This window comes from Taudactylus pleione, unplaced genomic scaffold (genome assembly GCF_031769625.1).
Source record: "Taudactylus pleione unplaced genomic scaffold, aTauple2 ptg000762l, whole genome shotgun sequence".
NCBI classification, from domain to species: Eukaryota; Metazoa; Chordata; class Amphibia; order Anura; family Myobatrachidae; genus Taudactylus; species Taudactylus pleione.
In genome coordinates, this window is record NW_028285164.1 from 3,295,647 (window position 1) to 3,319,452 (window position 23,806).

Below are 23,806 nucleotides of genomic sequence, written 5' to 3' on the forward strand. Positions count from 1 at the left end.
AGGGATTCATGTCATACACAAATGATGAGGCCCAACCGAGCTGTATTAGGGAAATAAGCTGAAATGCTGAGTTCAATGAAAGGAAGATTAAAGTGGTTGGATATGTTGGCACAGAGCGTTTTTCCACTTTTCTAGAGCCGTCTCCAGACAGCAGAGAGTGCGGATCATCCATTTGGCGTAACGGTGAAAGACCATTTAGGTCCATTAAATTAGGTCCTTTTACTCTCACTGAGTTCCCCTGGATTGAGAAGCCTTGAACATTATTAATACTGGATATTTTATAACGTATACTGGCAGCGAGCATGTTTTCCTGACACATTACTTTTTTTTTTTCAACTGGCATGTTTTACTGACTCATTATTATACTACATCAAAAACTGCCCAACACTAAGGCCCGTATTCAATTTGGATCGAAAAGTCCGAGGCCGGACTTTTCGCCGTCAAAAAGTAATCGCCCGCGTCCCCGCTTATCCCCGGTTTCAATTCCAAATCGGCGAAAACGGGACCTGGCGTCGAAAACAAAATCGTCAAAAAGTCCTGTAATTTTTGGGAAATCAGCCTGACACCCCCCAAAAGATGCTAATCGGGTACCCCCGATTAGCCCTGCTAAAGCTTTTTGGGGTCTTTGAATGGTCTCAGTAGGCGCTATTTAGCGTCTTTGGGACAGTGGTGAAGAATAGCATTTAGCCACTTTTTGGGGGTAAAATAAGTGTTCCCATCAAATTTGGGGTACATGAAAATGGGTTCAAGGATATTTTAAAATTGCTAAAGTCAAGCTTTAAAATGCACAAAAAAAACGCACCTTCAGTAATCACCTGCAATCCAAAAAAACACACCTCCCCCATACTTGCAGACCCCCCAAAGGCTATTTCGCTAGTTTTTGAATTTGTACCCCCACTTTGAACTTTTTTGGGGTGTCCTTTGTGGGGTTTTTTTTTTTCATTTTTTGACGCAGTTACCGTCAAGGGGTGGTGTAAAAAGGGTTTAGGGTGGTTTCCGCAAGTTTGCACCCCAAATCCCCAATTCTGCACTTTTTTCCGCCGGGTATCCATTGGCGAATCTTTTCCGCTGGTTACAAGGCGCAAACTGTCCGAAAAGTCGGACAAATTGAATACGGGGAAAAGTGGAATCGGCGAAAATGACGTCATCGGCGAAAAAGTTTCGCCTACAACTGCTTTTCGCAGCCTAATTGAATATGGCCCAAAAAGTAGAACCAGCATCTACAATAGGATAAAAGTATTCTATGGAATTATAAGTGATGGGTTCACAATATAAATATATGTCGCGATGGTGTATAGTAGGACTTGGAAGGTATCTGACCTTTACTGACAGGTAGGATATGTAATACCTTTTTATGTTACTATGTAACCGTCAGTAAAAATCTTTTCTCCTTTCTTCTGTACTTTTCCTCCCCCCACCCTCCTGCTCTCTCCCCTCTGCCCTCCCTCTCTCTGCTCGTCACAGCTCTGGGGGTGGATGAAGGAAATGGGAGAGATCCAAATGCTTATGGATTCAGGATACAGAGACTGAGTCATTCATTCCTGTGCAGGGAGACAGACAGAGGGAGAACCGGGGAGAAGAGACAGAGAGAGAGAGAGTCAGGGTGACAGACAGAGGGAGAACTGGGGAGAAGAGACAGAGAGAGAGAGAGTCAGGGAGACAGACAGAGGGAGAACTGGGGAGAAGAGACAGAGAGAGAGAGAGAGTCAGGGAGACAGACAGAGGGAGAACCGGGGAGAAGAGACAGAAGAAGGAGAGGAGAAGTTGCACCAAGTGACTGCAGGAAAGAGAGAGAGACAGAGAGAGAGAGTCAGGGAGACAGACAGAGGGAGAACTGGGGAGAAGAGACAGAGAGAGAGAGAGTCAGGGAGACAGACAGAGGGAGAACTGGGGAGAAGAGACAGAGAGAGAGAGAGAGTCAGGGAGACAGACAGAGGGAGAACCGGGGAGAAGAGACAGAAGAAGGAGAGGAGAAGTTGCACCAAGTGACTGCAGGAAAGAGAGAGAGACAGAGAGAGAGAGTCAGGGAGACAGACAGAGGGAGAACTGGGGAGAAGAGACAGAGAGAGAGAGAGTCAGGGAGACAGACAGAGGGAGAACTGGGGAGAAGAGACAGAGAGAGAGAGAGAGTCAGGGAGACAGACAGAGGGAGAACCGGGGAGAAGAGACAGAAGAAGGAGAGGAGAAGTTGCACCAAGTGACTGCAGGAAAGAGAGAGAGACAGAGAGAGAGAGTCAGGGAGACAGACAGAGGGAGAACTGGGGAGAAAGTTGCACAAAGTGACTGCAGGAGACAGAGAGAGAGAGAGATAGAGAGAGTCAGGGAGACAGAGGAAAGTTTAGTAAGTGCTAAGGGAGACATAGCCTCCTGGATACAGGGAGTATAGAGCAGGGCAGAGACATAGGGGGTCTGTGTGTGACTCACTCATTCCTTCAGAGACAGACAGTCCAGATCAGAGTGCCAGGAGCTAGGAAACTGACTCATTCATTCCTGGGAAGAAAGAGAGGGAATGAGAGGAGGAGAGACCTAGAGCGGAGCTGGCACTGGCACCTGGTCACCTACCCCAACACGTGGCAAGTGGGCAGCAGAGGAAGGGCCACTGACTACCAAGCTCCACTGGCCACAGACAGGCAACCACCAGACAGAAGACTGGCAGAGACCAGAGAGACGGGCAACCATCAGACAGGAGACTAAGGACATAGACAGCACTGCCACAGAGCAGTCACCTGGGTGCCAGTACACAGAGACAGACCAGACCCAGGGGCAGGATGAGACTCTGGAGCCTGTTGCAGTCACTTCTGCTGCTGCTAGTGCTGGAACTGAGTAAAGGAGAAGCCACAGGTAAGAACTTTGGAAAGAAGAAAGAGGAGAAGATTTTTACTGACGGTTACATGACAGGTAGGATATGTAACATAGTAACATAAAAAGGCATTACATATCCTGCCTGTCAGTAAAAATAAAAAGTATTGTCCACTTATATACATAGTTGGTGTGTCAGGGGGGTAAGGGGACGTATGACTGCAGAAAGTCATTGCCTGGGGCAAATCAATTATCTGACACCAGGAAGGAGGAAAAGGAAAAGTGTATGAGCCGGGAAAGTGCGGTGTGTTGCAATGTGTGACATCACACCGGGGAAGGGGGTGTGTGTGCAAGGTCAGGGACCGGGCGCCTCAGTCTGATGCAATGAGAGCTAATAATCCATTGTAATACAGGTCCTAGAGGGGGATAACGTTACCCTACACCCCAAAGGGAAGAGTACATAGGGCCTCATTCAGAGATGGCCACAACGCCATCCTTTACGCAGTTGAGCGATTATCGGTAAAAGTGTGCGCATGCCCCTGAGTCGCACTGGGTATGCGTCAATATATTTTCCGATCTGCGGTGGCAGCGACTGATTTCCCGCAGTGTGATTGGGAGCATTTAGGGGGAGGTAACGAGGGAGTGCCAGCAAATACGCAGGTGTGTCGTAAGCGTTTTAGGGGTTTGTCGCAGACTGCGACTGCAATCCTGTACGCAGAAAACATGGTTACCAGCGTCTCACAGTTCCCGTGGCCATTGTGTGCAACCATAGGGCTACTCAGAAAGACGATCGTCAAAGGTTCTGCGACCGATCCTCCACCTTTGTACGCAGACGCTTGGAATTGCGCAGCCATTCGGTGGTGTCTCGATACAAATCTAGGCCGCTGCGTACACCTTCAAGGGCAGCGTAACCGCCCATCTCTCAATCAGGCCCATAATATGTTACTCTTCTACTATTGGGGAACTACAAGTCCCAGCATGCCGTGCTAGTCAAAACAAATGGAGAGAAACAGGTTGCTGAAGTTAGTGGTTTAATCGTGAGAGAACCTCCATCAAGAGGAATACGATTCCTATGAGTCTATGGGGTGTATGTACTAAAGTGCGGGTTTTTCCAAAGTGGAGATATTGCCTGTAGCAACCAATCAGATTCTAGCTATTATCTTCTAGAAGGTGCTAGTTAGATGTTAAGTAGAATCTGATTGGTTTCTATGTGCAACATCTGCTCTTCTAAAAACCTGCACTTTAGTAATTATACCCCTTACTATATATCTGTCTCATATTTATGTTTCTATTTTAACAGGCACTATATATATTTATATGTATATGTGTGTGTGTGTGATTACTTCTATACATTAATCTATTTAATATCAATCATATGTACCTATCTCATATCAGTGAATAGGATATTTGCAGTGCAGGATATCTGTGTCAGATGATCTGCAGAGGTGAAATGCTCTGCAGAATTTGCCCTACTCCTTTTTGTGAATGAACAAGCTGCTGGCATGCTGGTGGGATTCCGCCCCCTGCTCTCGTCTGATTGGATTCCAAGCGATGATGTCACACACAAAAGAATGTTCCCTTTAATAGCCCACAGGCCCCTCCTCCCTGTACTTTCCTGCCCCCCCCCCCCCCCCCCCCCTGCCTGTCACTGAGCACGCACTGCTGCCTGGGGTTTGATTTATGTTATTGCTATGTTTCATGCTGTTTGTTTGGCTTTGAACAGATTTTTAGTACAATTACCCCAAGGACAATCATCAGGGGATGCCACCAACAGTAGCCGCTGCTTTGAATTATTGTCCACGGGAAACTATATTCCACATATTATCCTCAGCCATATTTTTCTAATTATCTTGTGAATAAGGGGCTTATTCATCATCCCTTAAAGAAAGTCAAAAGATTATTTTTCACCCACATTAGTAGTAGATAGGATACCTCCAGCATTGCGCCCCCTCCGGCAGTGCGCATAGGTGAACTCTTATGCGCAGTTAAAATTCTACCGCTACCAATTAGCATTGCGTCAGGATCAGCAGTGTTAGTGCATTTCAGAGCAGCAGTCCCCGCACCGATGCAACATTAAATAGCTTGGTACCCGCTGACGCAACTCGCAGTGAGACGGATACGTAATTAGCGTGGGGCTGGAGGGGCACTTGGTTGAGAAAATAAATGAAGCTGCATGAAAACTGGTGCGCAGGAGACAGGTGCTATAATACCTCCCAGCAAGCAGCCAGTTGTGCAGTTTATACACACTGGGCCTAATTCTCTGTCCTAACGCATGTAGCCATTATTAGCAAACTGGGCCTGGACTGCACCATACATAGGCAGCTTGACGGAGGCTCTGTGCGTGGCGGGTTCTTAACATGGGCGATTCTGGGTGACAGTGAGGCACCTTGCGAACGCACAGAAGAGATCCGTTTCGTGAGAGCTTCGCCAGAGTTCCGTGCTATTATGCCGCCAGGAGGACGCATTATCTGCCCCCAGTATGGGGCAGGTGTAAGTGCCGATACTTATGATGATGCTTGCGGATGGAACAACAGTGGGCGGTGGAGCTATATACGTGACGCCGTGCGTATACTGGCATAGCATAAGGTAGTAAACCCATTAACACTTGCGCCCACTTTGCACGTGACTCAGCGTCAGGCCGATTGTCTCCTGTGAACACATGGGGAGCACGAGGTGCAAAGAATAACTCTTCCCACGTGGCAGAGCATGATGTAACTTGTAGTTCCACCACAGCCAGAGAACCACATGACTCCTGCCTCTGCTGTATATAATACTGCTTTTCCACCTAAGTCCAGGGTCTGACCCGAGATTTGGAACACTGGCCCTGATTCAGAGCCGGACGCTCTGACAGAGCGCTCGCTCTGAATCAGGGCGTTTTTTTTTTTGGAGTGGCCTCCTGGTCGCTCGCATAGCCGTGGGTGACCACCCACAGCTATTGCGAGCGGCCAGGATGATGGTCACGATGGTCAAGACCATCGGGTTTGCGACGAGACCCTTATGGTAGGGTCTTGTGGCCACAAGCCCCAGAGAGCCTCTGGCTCTAATAGAGCCGGAAGCTCTCTCACTGACATCACTGGTGATGTCAGTGGGGCCGCCCACAAACGGCAGGCGTTCGCTTGGGAACGCCTCCCGTTTGTGAAGTCACCCCCCCCCCCCCCGCCACACCTACAAAATGGGGCGAGCTGTCGATCAACATCGACAGCCGCCCCTTTTGTAGTGAGCCACGGAGCGAGAGATTTTCTCTCTCGCTCTGAGGCTTGCGCACGAGCAGTCCGGCCGCTGCGCGTGCGCAGAGCACACCATCGACCCGCTCGCGAGCGCTCAAGTGCTTGCGAGCGGGTCTGAATCAGGCCCACAGTTCCAAAACATATCAGACCCTGGACATACCCGTTTTCCACTAACCCGGATCGGCGCCGTTCACACTGCACATGGAACACTTCTCCCGACGCTTGGAGATGACATCATCTCCAAGCGCTAAGAAACCAGGAAGTCCCCACGCTGTAAACGGGACCCGGGTCAGACGACCCGTGTACACTGCAGCGTTTCATGGGGCGTTCCCGTGTTAAACCCTGAAAGTTACCTGGGTTGGATTGCCGGGTCACTCGCCCCAGGAATCCAACCCTGTCCCTGTTACACCTAGGAGCAACCCGGGTTAACCCTGCAATAACCCAGGTTTTAGCTCTGTTATAAAAGGGGTATAATGCTCTGCTCCTGCTTCTCCCATTTATTTTCTAATTGTACCAGATTTATTCATGGCATAAGTGATTTTTAAAAAACGGGCGAACTGATTGAACTCACGTGACGGGAAAATAGATGGGAAGATCAGGAGCAGACAACTGAGCAAGACGGATTTACAGTAGAAGGTGTGACGATAAAGACCTATAGATGACTGCATGTACTGCAATCTGTATGAATTATCCCAAAAATGCAGACTCCAGCCAATATTTAGGCTCTCAGACGGCGCGGCTTCTGGGATTAATCCAACTCTGCCTGAATGTAAAACTTGTGGAGGTTACATGAAGATTACGTACCGCTATGGGCAGCGCTAATGTGTAGATAAGAGAGACAAAACTCCAAAATGTACGACACATGCTGGGAAGACATTAATGGGGTATATTTACTAAAGTGAGAGTGTTTAGAAGTGGAGATGTTGCCCATAGCAACCAGATTCTCCTTAACATTTAACTGGCAGCTTCTAGAAGATAACAGCTAGAATCTGGTTGTAGTTAGTAAATTTATCCCTATGATCATTAAGTTCAGTGGACCTCATTCTGGGGCCATCTAACATATCCCGCGTTATACATGTGGTGTGGATTTGATATCTTAGTATGGGCTAACGCGTTTTCAGATCCTGGTATATCCAAAAGCTTACAGCCTACATAGTTTCTATGGGAGCTGCTTTGTGATCGGAAATGCTGGGCTGAGGCAGATTTCGCCTATAGCGTATGTGGTCCCTTCCTTGTGACATTCGGGGGATACTTAATATTTGCAGCACATCCTGTAAGTATTATTTAATAAATACGCCCCTTAGAGACGGGAGAGAGCCCGGCTCGAGGAGCAGATTTCCCCCTGGACAGTCTTGGCTGTGATACAAGGGGGGCACGTGTCTTTCTGTCCTCCGTACAGGGAAATCACAGCTGCTTTCTGGCGCCAAGCTTTATTCTCTACAGTTCAACCCAAACCCTAATCACCACCACCCCACCAACACTACCTTGCTACTATAAATATATTGTGTATATATTGTGGTTATCAAAGTAGAGCTTAGCTAGCCAGAAATAATAAAATCCTATAATTGGCACTATACAGGGGCGTATGTATTATTGGTGGCAGTGGGGTCTCTGAAAGCTAGCATTCCTTATTGCAGTGATTAGAGAGGTATTTCAGAGCTGTAGTGATGCCAGGGAAAACACTCCGATATCCAGAGTCTTGGGGGTAAATTTACTAGGATGGGAGTTATATTAAGAAGTGATGTTGCCCAAGCAACCAATCAGATTCTACTTCTCATTTATCTAGCACCTTCTAGAAGATAATACCTGGAATCTGATTGGTTGCTATGGGCAACTTCACTTCTTAATAGAACTCCCATCTCAGTAAATTTACCCCTTGGACTCCATTCAGCTTGGAGCTATTCATTAAAACCACCTTTTCCCCGTGTAGTAAACCAGGGGTTAACACACGCTATCCCATTGATTCTGCGTAAAATGTATAATAATGGCTTTTCCCCACTTGTTAAACCCCAGAAGGTGCCTTTTCTCACTGACGTTTCAAGGAAAAGTCCACTTCTGGGTCTTAACGAGCAGGGTTAACCCCGCTGATTAAATCGGCAAACGCGGTTAATTAGCAGCTACTTGGATTCCCCCCTGGTGAATGCAAAACCCTAAACTTCACTTCCGGATTCTGCCACACCAGCGTTCCTGAGAGAGAAGAAATGCAATAGGGCGCAGGGATCTGAAGGGGGCACGGGATCTAAATGGGATGTGGGGATCGGGGGCATGGGTATCTGAATGGGGCGTGGGGATCTGAATGGGGCACAGGGATCTGAATGGGACACGGGCATCTGAATGAGGCATGAGGATCTGAATGAGGCATGGAGATCTGAATGAGGCACAGGGATCTAAATGAGGCATGGGGATCTGATTGGAGCACAGGGATCTGGATGGGAAACGGGGATCTAAATGGGGCATTGGGGATCTGAATGAGGCATGGGGATCTGAATGGGGCGCAGGGATCTGAATGGGGCATGGGGATCTAACTGAATGGGGCCAGGGATCTGAATGGGGTGCAGGGATCTGAATGGGATGCAGGGATCTAAATGAGGCGGGGGATCTGAATGAAGCACGGGGATCTGACTGAATGGGGCGCAGTGATCTGCATGGGACGCAGGGATCTGAATGGGGCGTCGGAATTTAAATGGGCCACGGGGATCTGCATGGAGCATGGAGGATCTGAATGAGGCATGGGGATCTGAATGGGGCACAGAGATCTGAATGGGACGCGGGGATCTGAATGGGGCGTGGGGATCTGAATGAGGCATGGGGATATAATTGAGGCATGGGGACTTGAATGGAGCACGGGGATCTGACTGAATGGGGCGCCGGGATCTGAATGGGGCGTAGGGATCTGCATGAGGCACGGGGATCTAAATGAGGCACGGGGACCTAAATGAGGCATGGTGATCTGAATGGAGCACGGGGATCTGACTGAACGGGATGCAGGGATCTGAATGGGACGCAGGAATATAAATGGTTGCCTCTCTGCACTCTAATAGCTCTTTTCATCTCTGGGCTCTTTTTCTGTCACTCAGCGGTAGCCATTCTATATTTCTGCATCCTGTGTGTCAATATGTACAGAAGACTGGGCATTAAAGGGTTACTCAACCCAAAACTATCACAGCGCCAGAGAACAGATCTCGCCTGTAACGTACAGTATGTATTACACAGTACAGCCATGAATGTGGGGTAACAGCACGCTGCACAGGACACATATTATATACACATATACTGAATATATAGTGTTCTGCGGTGTGTTCCCCACTCCCCCCCCCTCTGCCCCTGTCTGTCCCATTTTAGCTCCTGACCTCACCAGTTCAGTATGAGACCTGAGTGACTCAGCTAGGGGAGGTGTGTGGGGAGGGGGGTGAGGTGGAGGAGAGGGAGGTGGGGTTATGGTGGAGGGGAGGCAGGGGGAGAGGGGTGTGTGTTGGGGGGGTGTCCTCACTCCTCCCTCTTCCAATAACTTTCACTGCCCCTTCCTGACACACGCCCCCTCCCCTATCAGTCACATGGCCAGTGATTCCTCTGGATGGTATGTGAGTGTGTGTGTGGGAGTGAGGAGACAGTGTGAGGTTACACAGAGCCCTCATGGCAGAAAGGAAGAGACCACACAGTCTGTACACACACTGCTAAGTGATAGACTGTCAGAGAGCAATATGTCAGTGTATGGGAGAGAGTCAGCAGTATGTACTGTACACTGACAGGGAGTATATGGGGGAGAGAGTCAGCAGTATGTACTGTACACTGACAGTGAGTATATGGGGGAGAGAGTCAGCAGTATGTACTGTATACTGACAGGGAGTATATGGGGGAGAGAGTCAGCAGTATGTACTGTATACTGACAGGGAGTATATGGGGGAGAGAGTCAGCAGTATGTACTGTACACTGACAGGGAGTATATGGGGGAGAGAGTCAGCAGTATGTACTGTACACTGACAGGGAGTATATGGGGGAGAGAGTCAGCAGTATGTACTGTACACTGACAGTGAGTATATGTGGGAGAGAGTCAGCAGCATGTACTGTATACTGACAGGGAGTATATGGGGGAGAGAGTCAGCAGTATGTACTGTATACTGACAGGGAGTATATGGGGGAGAGAGTCAGCAGTATGTACTGTACAGTGACAGGGAGTATATGGGGGAGAGAGTCAGCAGTATGTACTGTACACTGACAGGGAGTATATGGGGGAGAGAGTCAGCAGTATGTACTGTACAGTGACAGGGGGTATATGGGGGAGAGAGTCAGCAGTATGTACTGTACACTGACAGGGAGTATATGGGGGAGAGAGTCAGCAGTATGTACTGTACACTGACAGGGAGTATATGGGGGAGAGAGTCAGCAGTATGTACTGTACACTGACAGGGGGTATATGGGGGAGAGAGTCAGCAGTATGTACTGTACACTGACAGGGAGTATATGGGGGAGAGAGTCAGCAGTATGTACTGTACACTGACAGGGAGTATATGGGGGAGAGAGTCAGCAGTATGTACTGTACACTGACAGTGAGTATATGGGGAGAGAGTCAGCAGTATGTACTGTTCAGTGACAGGGAGTATATGGGGGAGAGAGTCAGCAGTATGTACTGTACTCTGACAGGGGGTATATGGGGGAGAGAGTCAGCAGTATGTACTGTACACTGACAGGGAGTATATGGGGGAGAGAGTCAGCAGTATGTACTGTACACTGACAGGGAGTATATGGGGAGAGAGTCAGCAGTATGTACTGTTCAGTGACAGGGAGTATATGGGGGAGAGAGTCAGCAGTATGTACTGTACACTGACAGGGAGTATATGGGGGAGAGGGTCAGCAGTATGTACTGTACACTGACAGGGAGTATATGGGGGAGAGAGTCAGCAGTATGTACTGTACACTGACAGGGAGTATATGGGGGAGAGAGTCAGCAGTATGTACTGTACACTGACAGTGAGTATATGGGGGAGAGAGTCAGCAGTATGTACTGTATACTGACAGGGAGTATATGGGGGAGAGAGTCAGCAGTATGTACTGTATACTGACAGGGAGTATATGGGGGAGAGAGTCAGCAGTATGTACTGTACACTGACAGGGAGTATATGGGGGAGAGAGTCAGCAGTATGTACTGTACACTGACAGGGAGTATATGGGGGAGAGAGTCAGCAGTATGTACTGTACACTGACAGGGAGTATATGGGGGAGAGAGTCAGCAGCATGTACTGTATACTGACAGGGAGTATATGGGGGAGAGAGTCAGCAGTATGTACTGTATACTGACAGGGAGTATATGGGGGAGAGAGTCAGCAGTATGTACTGTACAGTGACAGGGAGTATATGGGGGAGAGAGTCAGCAGTATGTACTGTACACTGACAGGGAGTATATGGGGGAGAGAGTCAGCAGTATGTACTGTACAGTGACAGGGGGTATATGGGGGAGAGAGTCAGCAGTATGTACTGTACACTGACAGGGAGTATATGGGGGAGAGAGTCAGCAGTATGTACTGTACACTGACAGGGAGTATATGGGGGAGAGAGTCAGCAGTATGTACTGTACACTGACAGGGGGTATATGGGGGAGAGAGTCAGCAGTATGTACTGTACACTGACAGGGAGTATATGGGGGAGAGAGTCAGCAGTATGTACTGTACACTGACAGGGAGTATATGGGGAGAGAGTCAGCAGTATGTACTGTTCAGTGACAGGGAGTATATGGGGGAGAGAGTCAGCAGTATGTACTGTACTCTGACAGGGGGTATATGGGGGAGAGAGTCAGCAGTATGTACTGTACACTGACAGGGAGTATATGGGGGAGAGAGTCAGCAGTATGTACTGTACACTGACAGGGAGTATATGGGGAGAGAGTCAGCAGTATGTACTGTTCAGTGACAGGGAGTATATGGGGGAGAGAGTCAGCAGTATGTACTGTACACTGACAGGGAGTATATGGGGGAGAGGGTCAGCAGTATGTACTGTACACTGACAGGGAGTATATGGGGGAGAGAGTCAGCAGTATGTACTGTACACTGACAGGGAGTATATGGGGGAGAGAGTCAGCAGTATGTACTGTACACTGACAGGGAGTATCTGGGGGAGAGAGTCAGCAGTATGTACTGTACACTGACAGGGAGTATATGGGGGAGAGAGTCAGCAGTATGTACTGTACACTGACAGGGAGTATATGGGGAGAGGGTCAGCAGTATGTACTGTACACTGACAGTGAGTATATGGGGGAGAGAGTCAGCAGTATGTACTGTATACTGACAGTGAGTATATGGGGGAGAGAGTCAGCAGTATGTACTGTATACTGACAGTGCGTATATGGGGGAGAGAGTCAGCAGTATGTACTGTACACTGACAGGGAGTATATGGGGGAGAGGGTCAGCAGTATGTACTGTATACTGACAGTGAGTATATGGGGGAGAGAGTCAGCAGTATGTTCTGTACACTGACGGAGTATATGGGGGAGAGGGTCAGCAGTATGTACTGTACAGTGACAGGGAGTATATGGGGGAGAAGGTCAGCAGTATGTACTGTACAGTGACAGGGAGTATATGGGGGAGAAGGTCAGCAGTATGTACTGTACAGTGACAGGGAGTAAATTGGGGAGAGAGTCAGCAGTATGTACTGTACAGTGACAGGGAGTATATGGGGGAGAGGGTCAGCAGTATGTACTGTACACTGACAGGGAGTATATGGGGGAGAGAGTCAGCAGTATGTACTGTACAGTGACAGGGAGTATGTGGGGGAGAGGGTCAGCAGTATATACTGTACACTGACAGGGAGCTTATGGGGAGAGGGTCAGAAGTATGTACTGTACACTGACAGGGAGTATATGGGGGAGAGAGTCAGCAGTATGTACTGTATACTGACAGTGCGTTTATGGGGGAGAGAGTCAGCAGTATGTACTGTACACTGACAGGGAGTATATGGGGGAGAGGGTCAGCAGTATGTACTGTATACTGACAGGGAGTATATGGGGGAGAGGTTCAGCAGTATGTACTGTATACTGACAGTGCGTATATGGGGGAGAGAGTCAGCAGTATGTACTGTACACTGACAGGGAGTATATGGGGGAGAGGGTCAGCAGTATGTACTGTATACTGACAGGGAATATATGCGGGAGAAAGTTAGCAGTATGTACTGTATACTGACAGGGAGTATATGGGGGAGAGGGTCAGCAGTATGTACTGTACAGTGACAGGGAGTATATGGGGGAGAGGGTCAGCAGTATGTACTGTACAGTGACAGGGAGTATATGGGGGAGAAGGTCAGCAGTATGTACTGTACAGTGACGGAGTATATGGGGGAGAGGGTCAGCAGTATGTACTGTACAGTGACAGTGAGTATATGGGGGAGAGGGTCAGCAGTATGTACTGTACACTGACAGGGAGTATATGGGGGAGAGAGTCAGCAGTATGTACTGTACAGTGACAGGGAGTATATGGGGGAGAGGGTCAGCAGTATGTACTGTACACTGACAGGGAGTATATGGCGCAGAGAGTCAGCAGTATGTCCTGTACATTGAGAGGGAGTATATGGGGAGAGGGTCAGCAGTATGTACTGTACACTGACAGGGAGTATATGGGGGAGAGGGTCAGAAGTATGTACTGTACACTGACAGGGAGTATATGGGGGAGAGAGTCAGCAGTATGTACTGTATACTGACAGTGCGTTTATGGGGGAGAGAGTCAGCAGTATGTACTGTACACTGACAGGGAGTATATGGGGGAGAGGGTCAGCAGTATGTACTGTATACTGACTGAGTATATGGGGGAGAGAGTCAGCAGTATGTACTGTACACTAACGGAGTATATGGGGGAGAGGGTCAGCAGTATGTACTGTACACTGACAGGGAGTATATGGGGGAGAGGTTCAGCAGTATGTACTGTATACTGACAGTGCGTATATGGGGGAGAGAGTCAGCAGTATGTACTGTACACTGACAGGGAGTATATGGGGGAGAGGGTCAGCAGTATGTACTGTATACTGACAGGGAGTATATGGGGGAGAGAGTCAGCAGTATGTACTGTACACTGACAGGGAATATATGCGGGAGAAAGTTAGCAGTATGTACTGTATACTGACAGGGAGTATATGGGGGAGAGGGTCAGCAGTATGTACTGTACAGTGACAGGGAGTATATGGGGGAGAGGGTCAGCAGTATGTACTGTACAGTGACAGGGAGTATATGGGGGAGAAGGTCAGCAGTATGTACTGTACAGTGACGGAGTATATGGGGGAGAGGGTCAGCAGTATGTACTGTACAGTGACAGTGAGTATATGGGGGAGAGGGTCAGCAGTATGTACTGTACACTGACAGGGAGTATATGGGGGAGAGAGTCAGCAGTATGTACTGTACAGTGACAGGGAGTATATGGGGGAGAGGGTCAGCAGTATGTACTGTACACTGACAGGGAGTATATGGCGCAGAGAGTCAGCAGTATGTCCTGTACATTGAGAGGGAGTATATGGGGAGAGGGTCAGCAGTATGTACTGTACACTGACAGGGAGTATATGGGGGAGAGGGTCAGCAGTATGTACTGTACACTGACAGGGAGTATATGGGGGAGAGGTTCAGCAGTATGTACTGTATACTGACAGTGCGTATATGGGGGAGAGGGTCAGCAGTATGTACTGTATACTGACAGGGGGTATATGGGGGAGAGAGTCAGCAGTATGTACTGTACACTGACGGGGTATATGGGGGAGAGAGTCAGCAGTATGTACTGTGCAGTGACAGGGAGTATATGGGGGAGAGGGTCAGCAGTATGTACTGTACAGTGACAGGGAGTATATGGGGGAGAGAGTCAGCAGTATGTACTGTATAGTGACAGGGAGTATATGGGGGAGAGGGTCAGCAGTATGTACTGTACACTGACAGGGAGTATATGGGGGAGAGGGTCAGCAGTATGTACTGTACACTGACAGGGAGTATATGGGGGAGAGAGTCAGCAGTATGTACTGTACAGTGACAGGGAGTATATGGGGGAGAGGGTCAGCAGTATGTACTGTACACTGACAGGGAGTATATGGGGGAGAGGGTCAGCAGTATGTACTGTACAGTGACAGGGAGCATATGGGGAGAGGGTCAGCAGTATGTACTGTACACTGATAGGGAGTATATGGGGAGAGGGTCAGCAGTAAGTACTGTACACTGACAGTGAGTATATGGGGGAGAGGGTCAGCAGTATGTACTGTATACTGACGGGGTATATGGGGGAGAGTCAGCAGTATGTACTGTACACTGACAGGGGGTATATGGGGGAGAGAGTCAGCAGTATGTACTGTGCAGTGACAGGGAGTATATGGGGGAGAGAGTCAGCAGTATGTACTTGTCACTGACAGTGAGCATATGGGGGAGAGGGTCAGGAGTATGTACTGTACACTGACAGTGAGCATATGGGGGAGAGGGTCAGGAGTATGTACTGTACAGTGACAGGGAGTATATGGGGGAGAGAGTCAGCAGTATGTACTGTATAGTGACAGGGAGTATATGGGGGAGAGGGTCAGCAGTATGTACTGTACACTGACAGGGAGTATATGGGGGAGAGGGTCAGCAGTATGTACTGTACACTGACAGGGAGTATATGGGGGAGAGAGTCAGCAGTATGTACTGTACAGTGACAGGTAGTATATGGGGGAGAGAGTCAGCAGTATGTACTGTATAGTGACAGGGAGTATATGGGGGAGAGAGTCAGCAGTATGTACTGTACACTGACCGGGAGTATATGGGGGAGAGGGTCAGCAGTATGTACTGTACAGTGACAGGGAGTATATGGGGGAGAGAGTCAGCAGTATGTACTGTACACTGACAGGGAGTATATGGGGGAGAGGGTCAGCAGTATGTACTGTACAGTGACAGGGAGTATATGGGGGAGAGGGTCAGCAGTATATACTGTACAGTGACAGGGAGTATATGGGGGAGAGGGTCAGCAGTATATACTGTACAGTGACAGGGAGTATATGAGGGAGAGAGTCAGCAGTATGTACTGTACACTGACAGGGAGTATATGGGGGAGAGAGTCAGCAGTATGTACTGTATAGTGACAGGGAGTATATGGGGGAGAGGGTCAGCTGTATGTACTGTACACTAACAGGGAGTATATGGGGGAGAGGGTCAGCAGTATGTACTGTACACTGACAGGGAGTATATGGGGGAGAGGGTCAGCAGTATGTACTGTATAGTGACAGGGAGTATATGGGGGAGAGGGTCAGCAGTATGTACTGTACACTGACAGGGAGTATATGGGGGAGAGGGTCAGCAGTATGTACTGTACACTGACAGGGAGTATATGTGGGAGAGGGTCAGCAGTATGTACTGTATACTGACTGAGTATATGGGTGAGAGAGTCAGCAGTATGTACTGTACACTAACGGAGTATATGGGGGAGAGGGTCAGCAGTATGTACTGTACACTGACAGGGAGTATATGGGGGAGAGGGTCAGCAGTATGTACTTGTCTCTGACAGTGAGCATATGGGGGAGAGGGTCAGGAGGATGTACTGTACACTGACAGTGAGCATATGGGGGAGAGGGTCAGGAGTATGTACTGTACACTGACAGGGAGTATATGGGGGAGAGGGTCAGCAGTATGTACTGTACACTGACAGGGAGTATATGGGGAGAGAGTCAGCAGTATGTACAGTACACTGACAGGGAGTATATGGGGGAGAGGGTCAGCAGTATGTACTGTACACTGACAGGGAGTATATGGGGGAGAGGGTCAGCAGTATGTACTGTACACTGACAGGGAGTATATGGCGCAGAGAGTCAGCAGTATGTACTGTACAGTGACAGGGAGTATATGGGGGAGAGAGTCAGCAGTATGTACTGTACAGTGACAGGGAGTATATGGGGGAGAGAGTCAGCAGTATGTTCTGTACAGTGACAGGGAGCATATGGGGAGAGGGTCAGCAGTAAGTACTGTACACTGACAGTGAGTATATGGGGGAGAGGGTCAGCAGTATGTACTGTACAGTGACAGGGAGTATATGAGGGAGAGAGTCATCAGTATGTACTGTACAGTGACAGGGAGTATATGGGGGAGAGAGTCAGCAGTATGTACTGTACACTGACAGGGAGTATATGGGGGAGAGGGTCAGCAGTATGTACTGTACACTGACAGGGAGTATATGGGGGAGAGGGTCAGCAGTATGTACTGTATACTGACTGAGTATATGGGTGAGAGAGTCAGCAGTATGTACTGTACACTAATGGAGTATATGGGGGAGAGGGTCAGCAGTATGTACTGTACACTGACAGGGAGTATATGGGGGAGAGGGTCAGCAGTATGTACTTGTCACTGACAGTGAGCATATGGGGGAGAGGGTCAGGAGTATGTACTGTACACTGACAGTGAGCATATGGGGGAGAGGGTCAGGAGTATGTACTGTACACTGACAGGGAGTATATGGGGGAGAGGGTCAGCAGTATGTACTGTACACTGACAGGGAGTATATGGGGAGAGAGTCAGCAGTATGTACAGTACACTGACAGGGAGTATATGGGGGAGAGGGTCAGCAGTATGTACTGTACACTGACAGGGAGTATATGGGGGAGAGGGTCAGCAGTATGTACTGTACACTGACAGGGAGTATATGGGGGAGAGAGTCAGCAGTATGTACTGTACAGTGACAGGGAGTATATGGGGGAGAGAGTCAGCAGTATGTACTGTACAGTGACAGGGAGTATATGGGGGAGAGAGTCAGCAGTATGTTCTGTACAGTGACAGGGAGCATATGAGGAGAGGGTCAGCAGTAAGTACTGTACACTGACAGTGAGTATATGGGAGAGAGGGTCAGCAGTATGTACTGTACAGTGACAGGGAGTATATGAGGGAGAGAGTCAGCAGTATGTACTGTACACTGACAGGGGGTATATGGGGGAGAGGGTCAGCAGTATGTACTGTACAGTGACAGGGAGTATATGGGGGAGAGAGTCAGCAGTATGTACTGTACACTGACAGGGAGTATATGGGGGAGAGGGTCAGCAGTATGTACTGTATACTGACTGAGTATATGGGTGAGAGAGTCAGCAGTATGTACTGTACACTAACGGAGTATATGGGGGAGAGGGTCAGGAGTATGTACTGTACACTGACAGGGAGTATATGGGGGAGAGGGTCAGCAGTATGTACTGTACACTGACAGGGAGTATATGGGGAGAGAGTCAGCAGTATGTACAGTACACTGACAGGGAGTATATGGGGGAGAGGGTCAGCAGTATGTACTGTACACTGACAGGGAGTATATGGGGGAGAGGGTCAGCAGTATGTACTGTACACTGACAGGGAGTATATGGGGGAGAGAGTCAGCAGTATGTACAGTATACTGACAGGGAGTATATGGGGGAGAGGGTCAGCAGTATGTACTGTATACTGACAGGGAGTATATGGGGGAGAGGGTCAGCAGTAAGTACTGTACACTGACAGGGAGTATATGGGGGAGAGGGTCAGCAGTATGTACAGTACACTGACAGGGAGTATATGGGGGAGAGAGCATCAGGATGCTGCAACCACCCATTTTGTGTCATCTCTTCTAGGCGTAACCTATTCCTCCCAGGGTAATCCTACGTAGCGCGCCCTTGATGGCTGCCTCATCTGGTACCTTACGTGGGAGGAATATATAACCCATGGAAGTTATTTCCCAAAATGTCTGCACCTACCCTGCAATATGCTCATTATGAGTAAGGGGAAATGGGCGTCCTTATTCAATGCGAATGCAAACATTTACATATCACCGCTGTTATTAGCAGCTGCGCTGCGCCCGTATATATACAGCAGAATAGCCATCCGCGCTGAATCAGGCCCAAAGAGCAGAGCGTCAGAAAACCTTTATTTACATACATGTTACACACATGTGCAGTACACCGTACACGTCAGCCCGATCACTATAAGAACATTTACTTCTATTTTGCACATTCTCTTGCACTTTGTTTATGTGAGACCAGGGAGATGCCACAGCCTGTGGGTCACCGTTATATAATACATCACACCTGCAGTAATGAATGCAAGTGCAAACTGATGTAATGAGCCCCCTCACTGGTAGCCGCTCAGCGACACCCAGAGATTGTGGCTCGTGTCCCGGGCATGACGCCGCTCACATAGACAGACTGGAGAGCGTCGCTGACTGGCACCTGACCTATTCCATGACCATATGATAGGGGGGTCCGGAGTGCTGACCTGTCACGTCGTGTTCTCACACTGACCTGAACCCTCTATATATAAACAGGCAGCAGATCATTTTCCATCATCTGTCCTGTGACATCATGATCCCAGACCGGCCTATGACATCATTAGGTAAACAGGGTGTCATCATAGTGTATATATAACATGCAATAGAGACCACAACACCACATAATAAAAAGGTTTGTTTGATAACGCTCTGTATTTTTTACGTTTATTGTTTGTTTCAAATACTATATTTTACCTTTTTGTTTTATATATTCTATATATTGTTTAAGCGGACACATTAGGAGACAAACGAGGGGTGAACTCGTATAAGAATAGCTGTTCTTAGAGGTAGAGAACCTGTAATCTATAGGGTAACTCCTGCTTAATATAAACGTTCCTGGATAGTAAGGGATCACTGCGGCCAGGGTGGGTTTTTAGGGTTCTGTCTAAATGCTGTGGAAATTATACCTGAGGCTTTAAAGGGTATCAGGAGGCACCTGGGTGTTGTCTTACAGATGGCGGGCATCCGAGGTGCCTTGTGACATGGCCACCCCCCTAAGGGGATGTCACCCTCTCCAATACTGATAGGTGTGATGAACTCACCGGTTATAGGTGATGATGTCAGCACTCAGCTGCTTCTAGTGATGAGGTCACCAGTTACAGGTGACAATGCCGACAGGAAAACATTACCACATGATAACCGTGTCTTGCTCTATCCTATAGGGGCGACCTGCGGGAAAGCACAAGCGTGGAGCGATGACCTTGGGAAGTGTAAGGACTGCAATCTCTGTGAGACCGCCAGCAAGGACGACTTCTGTCAGAACTGTAAGAGACAGACAGCACAGGATCTCTCTCAGAGACATACAGCACAGCTAGGAGATAACGAGATTATATATAACTGCGCCTCAGACAAATGCCGCCGCCAAGCCCTTCCATTGTATAACCCCAGGCGTCCGTTTGAGCGCTAAGGCACCTCCTTGCAGTGTCGGACTGGGGCATGATATGGGGAATGGTAGTGGTAGTGGCCCATGCTTAAGGGGTGTGGCCAGCCACCAGAGGGGTGTGGCCTGCCACCAGAGGGGTGTGGCCTGCATCCACAGATGCTTGGCTAACCATTAGGTGTAGTTTCTACAGAAGCAGACCCAGCCTCCATGTTTATCAGTGGTCCTGCTCCACCAGGGAACTGACCCTCTCATAGGGTAACAATGTATAATCCCAGTACACAGCTGGGAACCTGACCCCTAGAGGAGATGGCGGGCTGTCAGGCAGTGGGGCCCGCCGGGAATTTCCCCTGTACTCCCGAGGGCCAGTCCGACCATGCCCCCCCTGTGACCGCACAGGAACACCCAATACAAATTAAATCTCACTTCTCTCTTGAGTGCTCCTGAAATCATGGCGCATGCGCGGTGCGACTTAGACGCTGGCGCAGTAGCAAAAAGTCGCTGCACTATGTCTGAATCGGGCCCCTATTATCGAGAGGTAGGGAGTGGAGTACTGTATAATGCCTGACCGGAAACCTCTCCTCTCCCCCCAGGTGATGGCACAGGCGCAGAAGCCGATTTCCCGTGGCTGATAGTAGGAATCGCGTCCGGCGTTGCAGTCTTTGTCCTCACCATTGCCCTCAGTCTCACCATCTACATGACTCGCTTCCGCAGGAAAAACAAGTTTACCAGTGAGTACCAGATCCGTCTGTCTGTCTGTCACATAACATGAAGGTGACTTAGGACCCTACCACAAGCAGCAACACATGAAACCTTGAAGGGGGGGTGGGGTGCTAGCTTGGGTCAAAAAGCTGAAATAGCCGATCTTAGCATGTCAGTGTATTTTTCAGTAACATCACCGGCCATGTTCCTATAACCAGTGTATGCGGGATATTTCTGATAACTTTACATTTGGGAACCCTAAACCCTTATCAAATGTAGGTAAAGCTGACAGCAAGGGGATGGGACAGACGCCCCGTATAAATGTATATGTCCTTCTCTCTCTGCAGCCCCTATAGAAGAGACCGGAGCCCACTCTGCGGAGGCGCTGCTCATACATTGAAGGTGAGATGCTCTGCTTGGGGCACAGCGCTTATAGGATGGTATTTTGCAGGCACCCTCATACAGGTGTTACAATTACTGAGTAGAATGTGCAATGCTCTGCATGCCGTATATATACGGCAGTATGACACCCAGCTGGACATGATCTGCAGAAGTGTCATTGATAGGCAAAGCAGAACATGATTGTTTGCAGACCCAGGAATGTGTTTCATCTCAGGGAAAGATGTTCTGCAGACATCTAACCATATTAAATGCTAGAGGATAGTGATGCTCTGCAGACATGCAATCACGTGTGACGTTAGGGGGTTCTGATTCGAGTGTCATATTAGGTAGAACTTGTACTTGAAAAAAATAAATGAGTTTCTGGCCTCAGAGCAATGTTCTGCAGGCGTGCATCAAGGGCTACGCTCATTAGGATTTGTTTATTAATAAAATATAAAGTATACTAACCCCCAGCAGCCAATCAGATATTAGCTTACATAGTCTAACGTGCGTGGCAAAGGGGGATGAGGTGCATCGGAGTTTGTATAAATTATGGAGATAAACCCCAAATTTTAGAGAGTCACTTGCTGTATCTGGCCTCTAGGGGGTGCTACTGCTTACCTAAAATAGCCTAAATCAGCGATCAAAAGGAACAGACGGTATTTAGGGCCTGACTAATTACTGATCGCAACTGCGATTACGCACGCAGACGGACGATTGTTGCGCGATGGCTCCGCTGCGATTACAGTGACCATGCAGACCCATCGCAGAGTGATTAACGGCAAGTGACGGTTTGGGAGCGTTGATTCTGGCAGTGCGCTAAGGTCTCTTATGGTATTGGGACTAAAATGGTCTCCCATTATAATCACTAAACTAACACACACAATAATATATGCATTGCAATATAATAAAATAATAGGATAGTTTGTGAATAAGAAAAATAAAAATAAGTGATTAAAATATGCTGGGTATCCGTATTACACTATCAAATGTTTATTTGTTATCTTGTGCATATGTTGTAGTAGGGCTAAAATTATTGTCCCACCTTTGTAATGTGGTCTGTGATATAATATATACTTTCCACAATCCGGTATTGTTAGAACCAAAGCCCCTCAGAATCGTTTCGCCATTTTGTACATTGATTAACGTGTAGGAGACAGATTGGTGCTAATCGCTGACTGAGCTATTTCTTTCCCCTAGATGACATTGTTGGATCTTCCTGCCCCCTCTGAAAACAGGAAGGAAGCTGCTACCTGGGCAATGTGTATATATATATATGTATAGAGGGTGTATATATATCTATATATATATATATATGTATCTATAATAATTCCTGCGCTGGACGCGGAATATCCACGAAGGGCTACAAAGCATTGCAGAGCAGTGTCTCCCCGCGTGCGATTAGGGGTTAATCGCGCTTCCTGTGACCCCCGTTTTTCATCCAGTGTTTTCCACAAAAGTTGTTTCCCCCCCCCCTCATGACAATCCGACCGCACTGACTGCAAGGACGCAATCGGTTCACAAACGCCACAGCTACATGACACATTCCGCGCAACTCACTGAATGTAAGCTCTGTGGGCCAGGATCCACCCTTCTTGTAGACCACACTGTGCCTTGTGGGGACCGCAGGGAAATAAACTGTGGACATGTTTTGCAGCTGTGTTTCCGTTTCTTGTGTTCTTTAGGGGCGTATTGGGGACAGGAGGGAAATAACATAACTGAGGTGACCACTATCCTTCATAACTGGTCACAGGGTCCTCCGGTATCATCCATCCACTAAGGTCCAGGTCTTCTTCCCCAGGCCTGGCTGTATAGAAGGACTACTGGAAACCAGCACTTGAGATACCCCCTTTTACCTACAAACAGCATGTGAGGCCCCCCAAATCCTTGAAACCAGCACGTGAGGTCTCCCCATCATACTGTAACTCAGCACATGAGGTAACCCCCATAATTCTGGAAACCAGCACATGAGGTAACCCGATCATACTGGAAACCAGCACATGAGGTAACCCGATCATACTGGAAACCAGCACATGAGGTAACCCCATCATACTGGAAACCAGCACAAGAGGTCCCCGATCATACTGGAAACCAGCACATGTGGTAACCCCATCATACTGGAACCAACACATGAGGTCCCCTCCATCATAAAGGAAACCAGCACATGAGGTCCCCGATCATACTGGAAACCAGCACATGAGGTAACCCCATCATACTGGAAACCAGCACATGAGGTAACCCCATCAAACTGGAAACCAGCACATGAGGTAACCCCATCATACTGGAAACCAGCACATGAGGTAACCCCATCATACTGGAAACCAGCACATGAGGTAGCCCCATCATACTGGAAACCAGCACATGAGGTAGCCCCATCATACTGGGAACCAGTACATGAGGTAACCCCCCCCCCCCCCCCCATCATACTGGAAACAAGCACAAGGTCCCTTCCCCCAAAAAATTGGAAGCCAGCGCAAGGCCCCACAGCCATAATGAAAACCAGTACATGAGGTACCACCATCATAATGGAAGCCAGCACAAGGTCCCCCCCATCGTACTGGAAACCA

The 23,806-nt window shown here is 48.6% G+C and overlaps 1 protein-coding gene across 1 annotated transcript; it reads left to right on the forward strand.

Annotated features, from left to right (window-relative positions):
* Nucleotides 1-1,508: 1,508 nt before the first annotated feature.
* TNFRSF12A (TNF receptor superfamily member 12A) lies at nt 1,509-22,895 on the forward strand. The gene is made up of 5 exons (XM_088457474.1): nt 1,509-2,841; nt 19,939-20,040; nt 20,750-20,887; nt 21,206-21,260; nt 22,440-22,895. The coding sequence occupies exons 1-4, from the start codon at nt 2,769-2,771 to the stop codon at nt 21,256-21,258; spliced, it is 366 nt and encodes a 121-aa protein (XP_088313600.1). The 5' UTR covers nt 1,509-2,768; the 3' UTR covers nt 21,259-21,260; nt 22,440-22,895.
* Nucleotides 22,896-23,806: the final 911 nt, after the last annotated feature.

Excerpts from the sequence above, each read along its gene's own strand:
- TNFRSF12A (XM_088457474.1), top strand. The coding sequence starts at position 2,769 with ATGAGACTCTGGAGCCTGTTGCAGTCACTTCTGCTGCTGCTAGTGCTG. Across the intron at positions 20,041-20,749 it reads GGACGACTTCTGTCAGAACT|GTGATGGCACAGGCGCAGAA; the intron begins GTAAGAGACAGA and ends CTCTCCCCCCAG. Across the intron at positions 20,888-21,205 it reads CAGGAAAAACAAGTTTACCA|CCCCTATAGAAGAGACCGGA; the intron begins GTGAGTACCAGA and ends CTCTCTCTGCAG.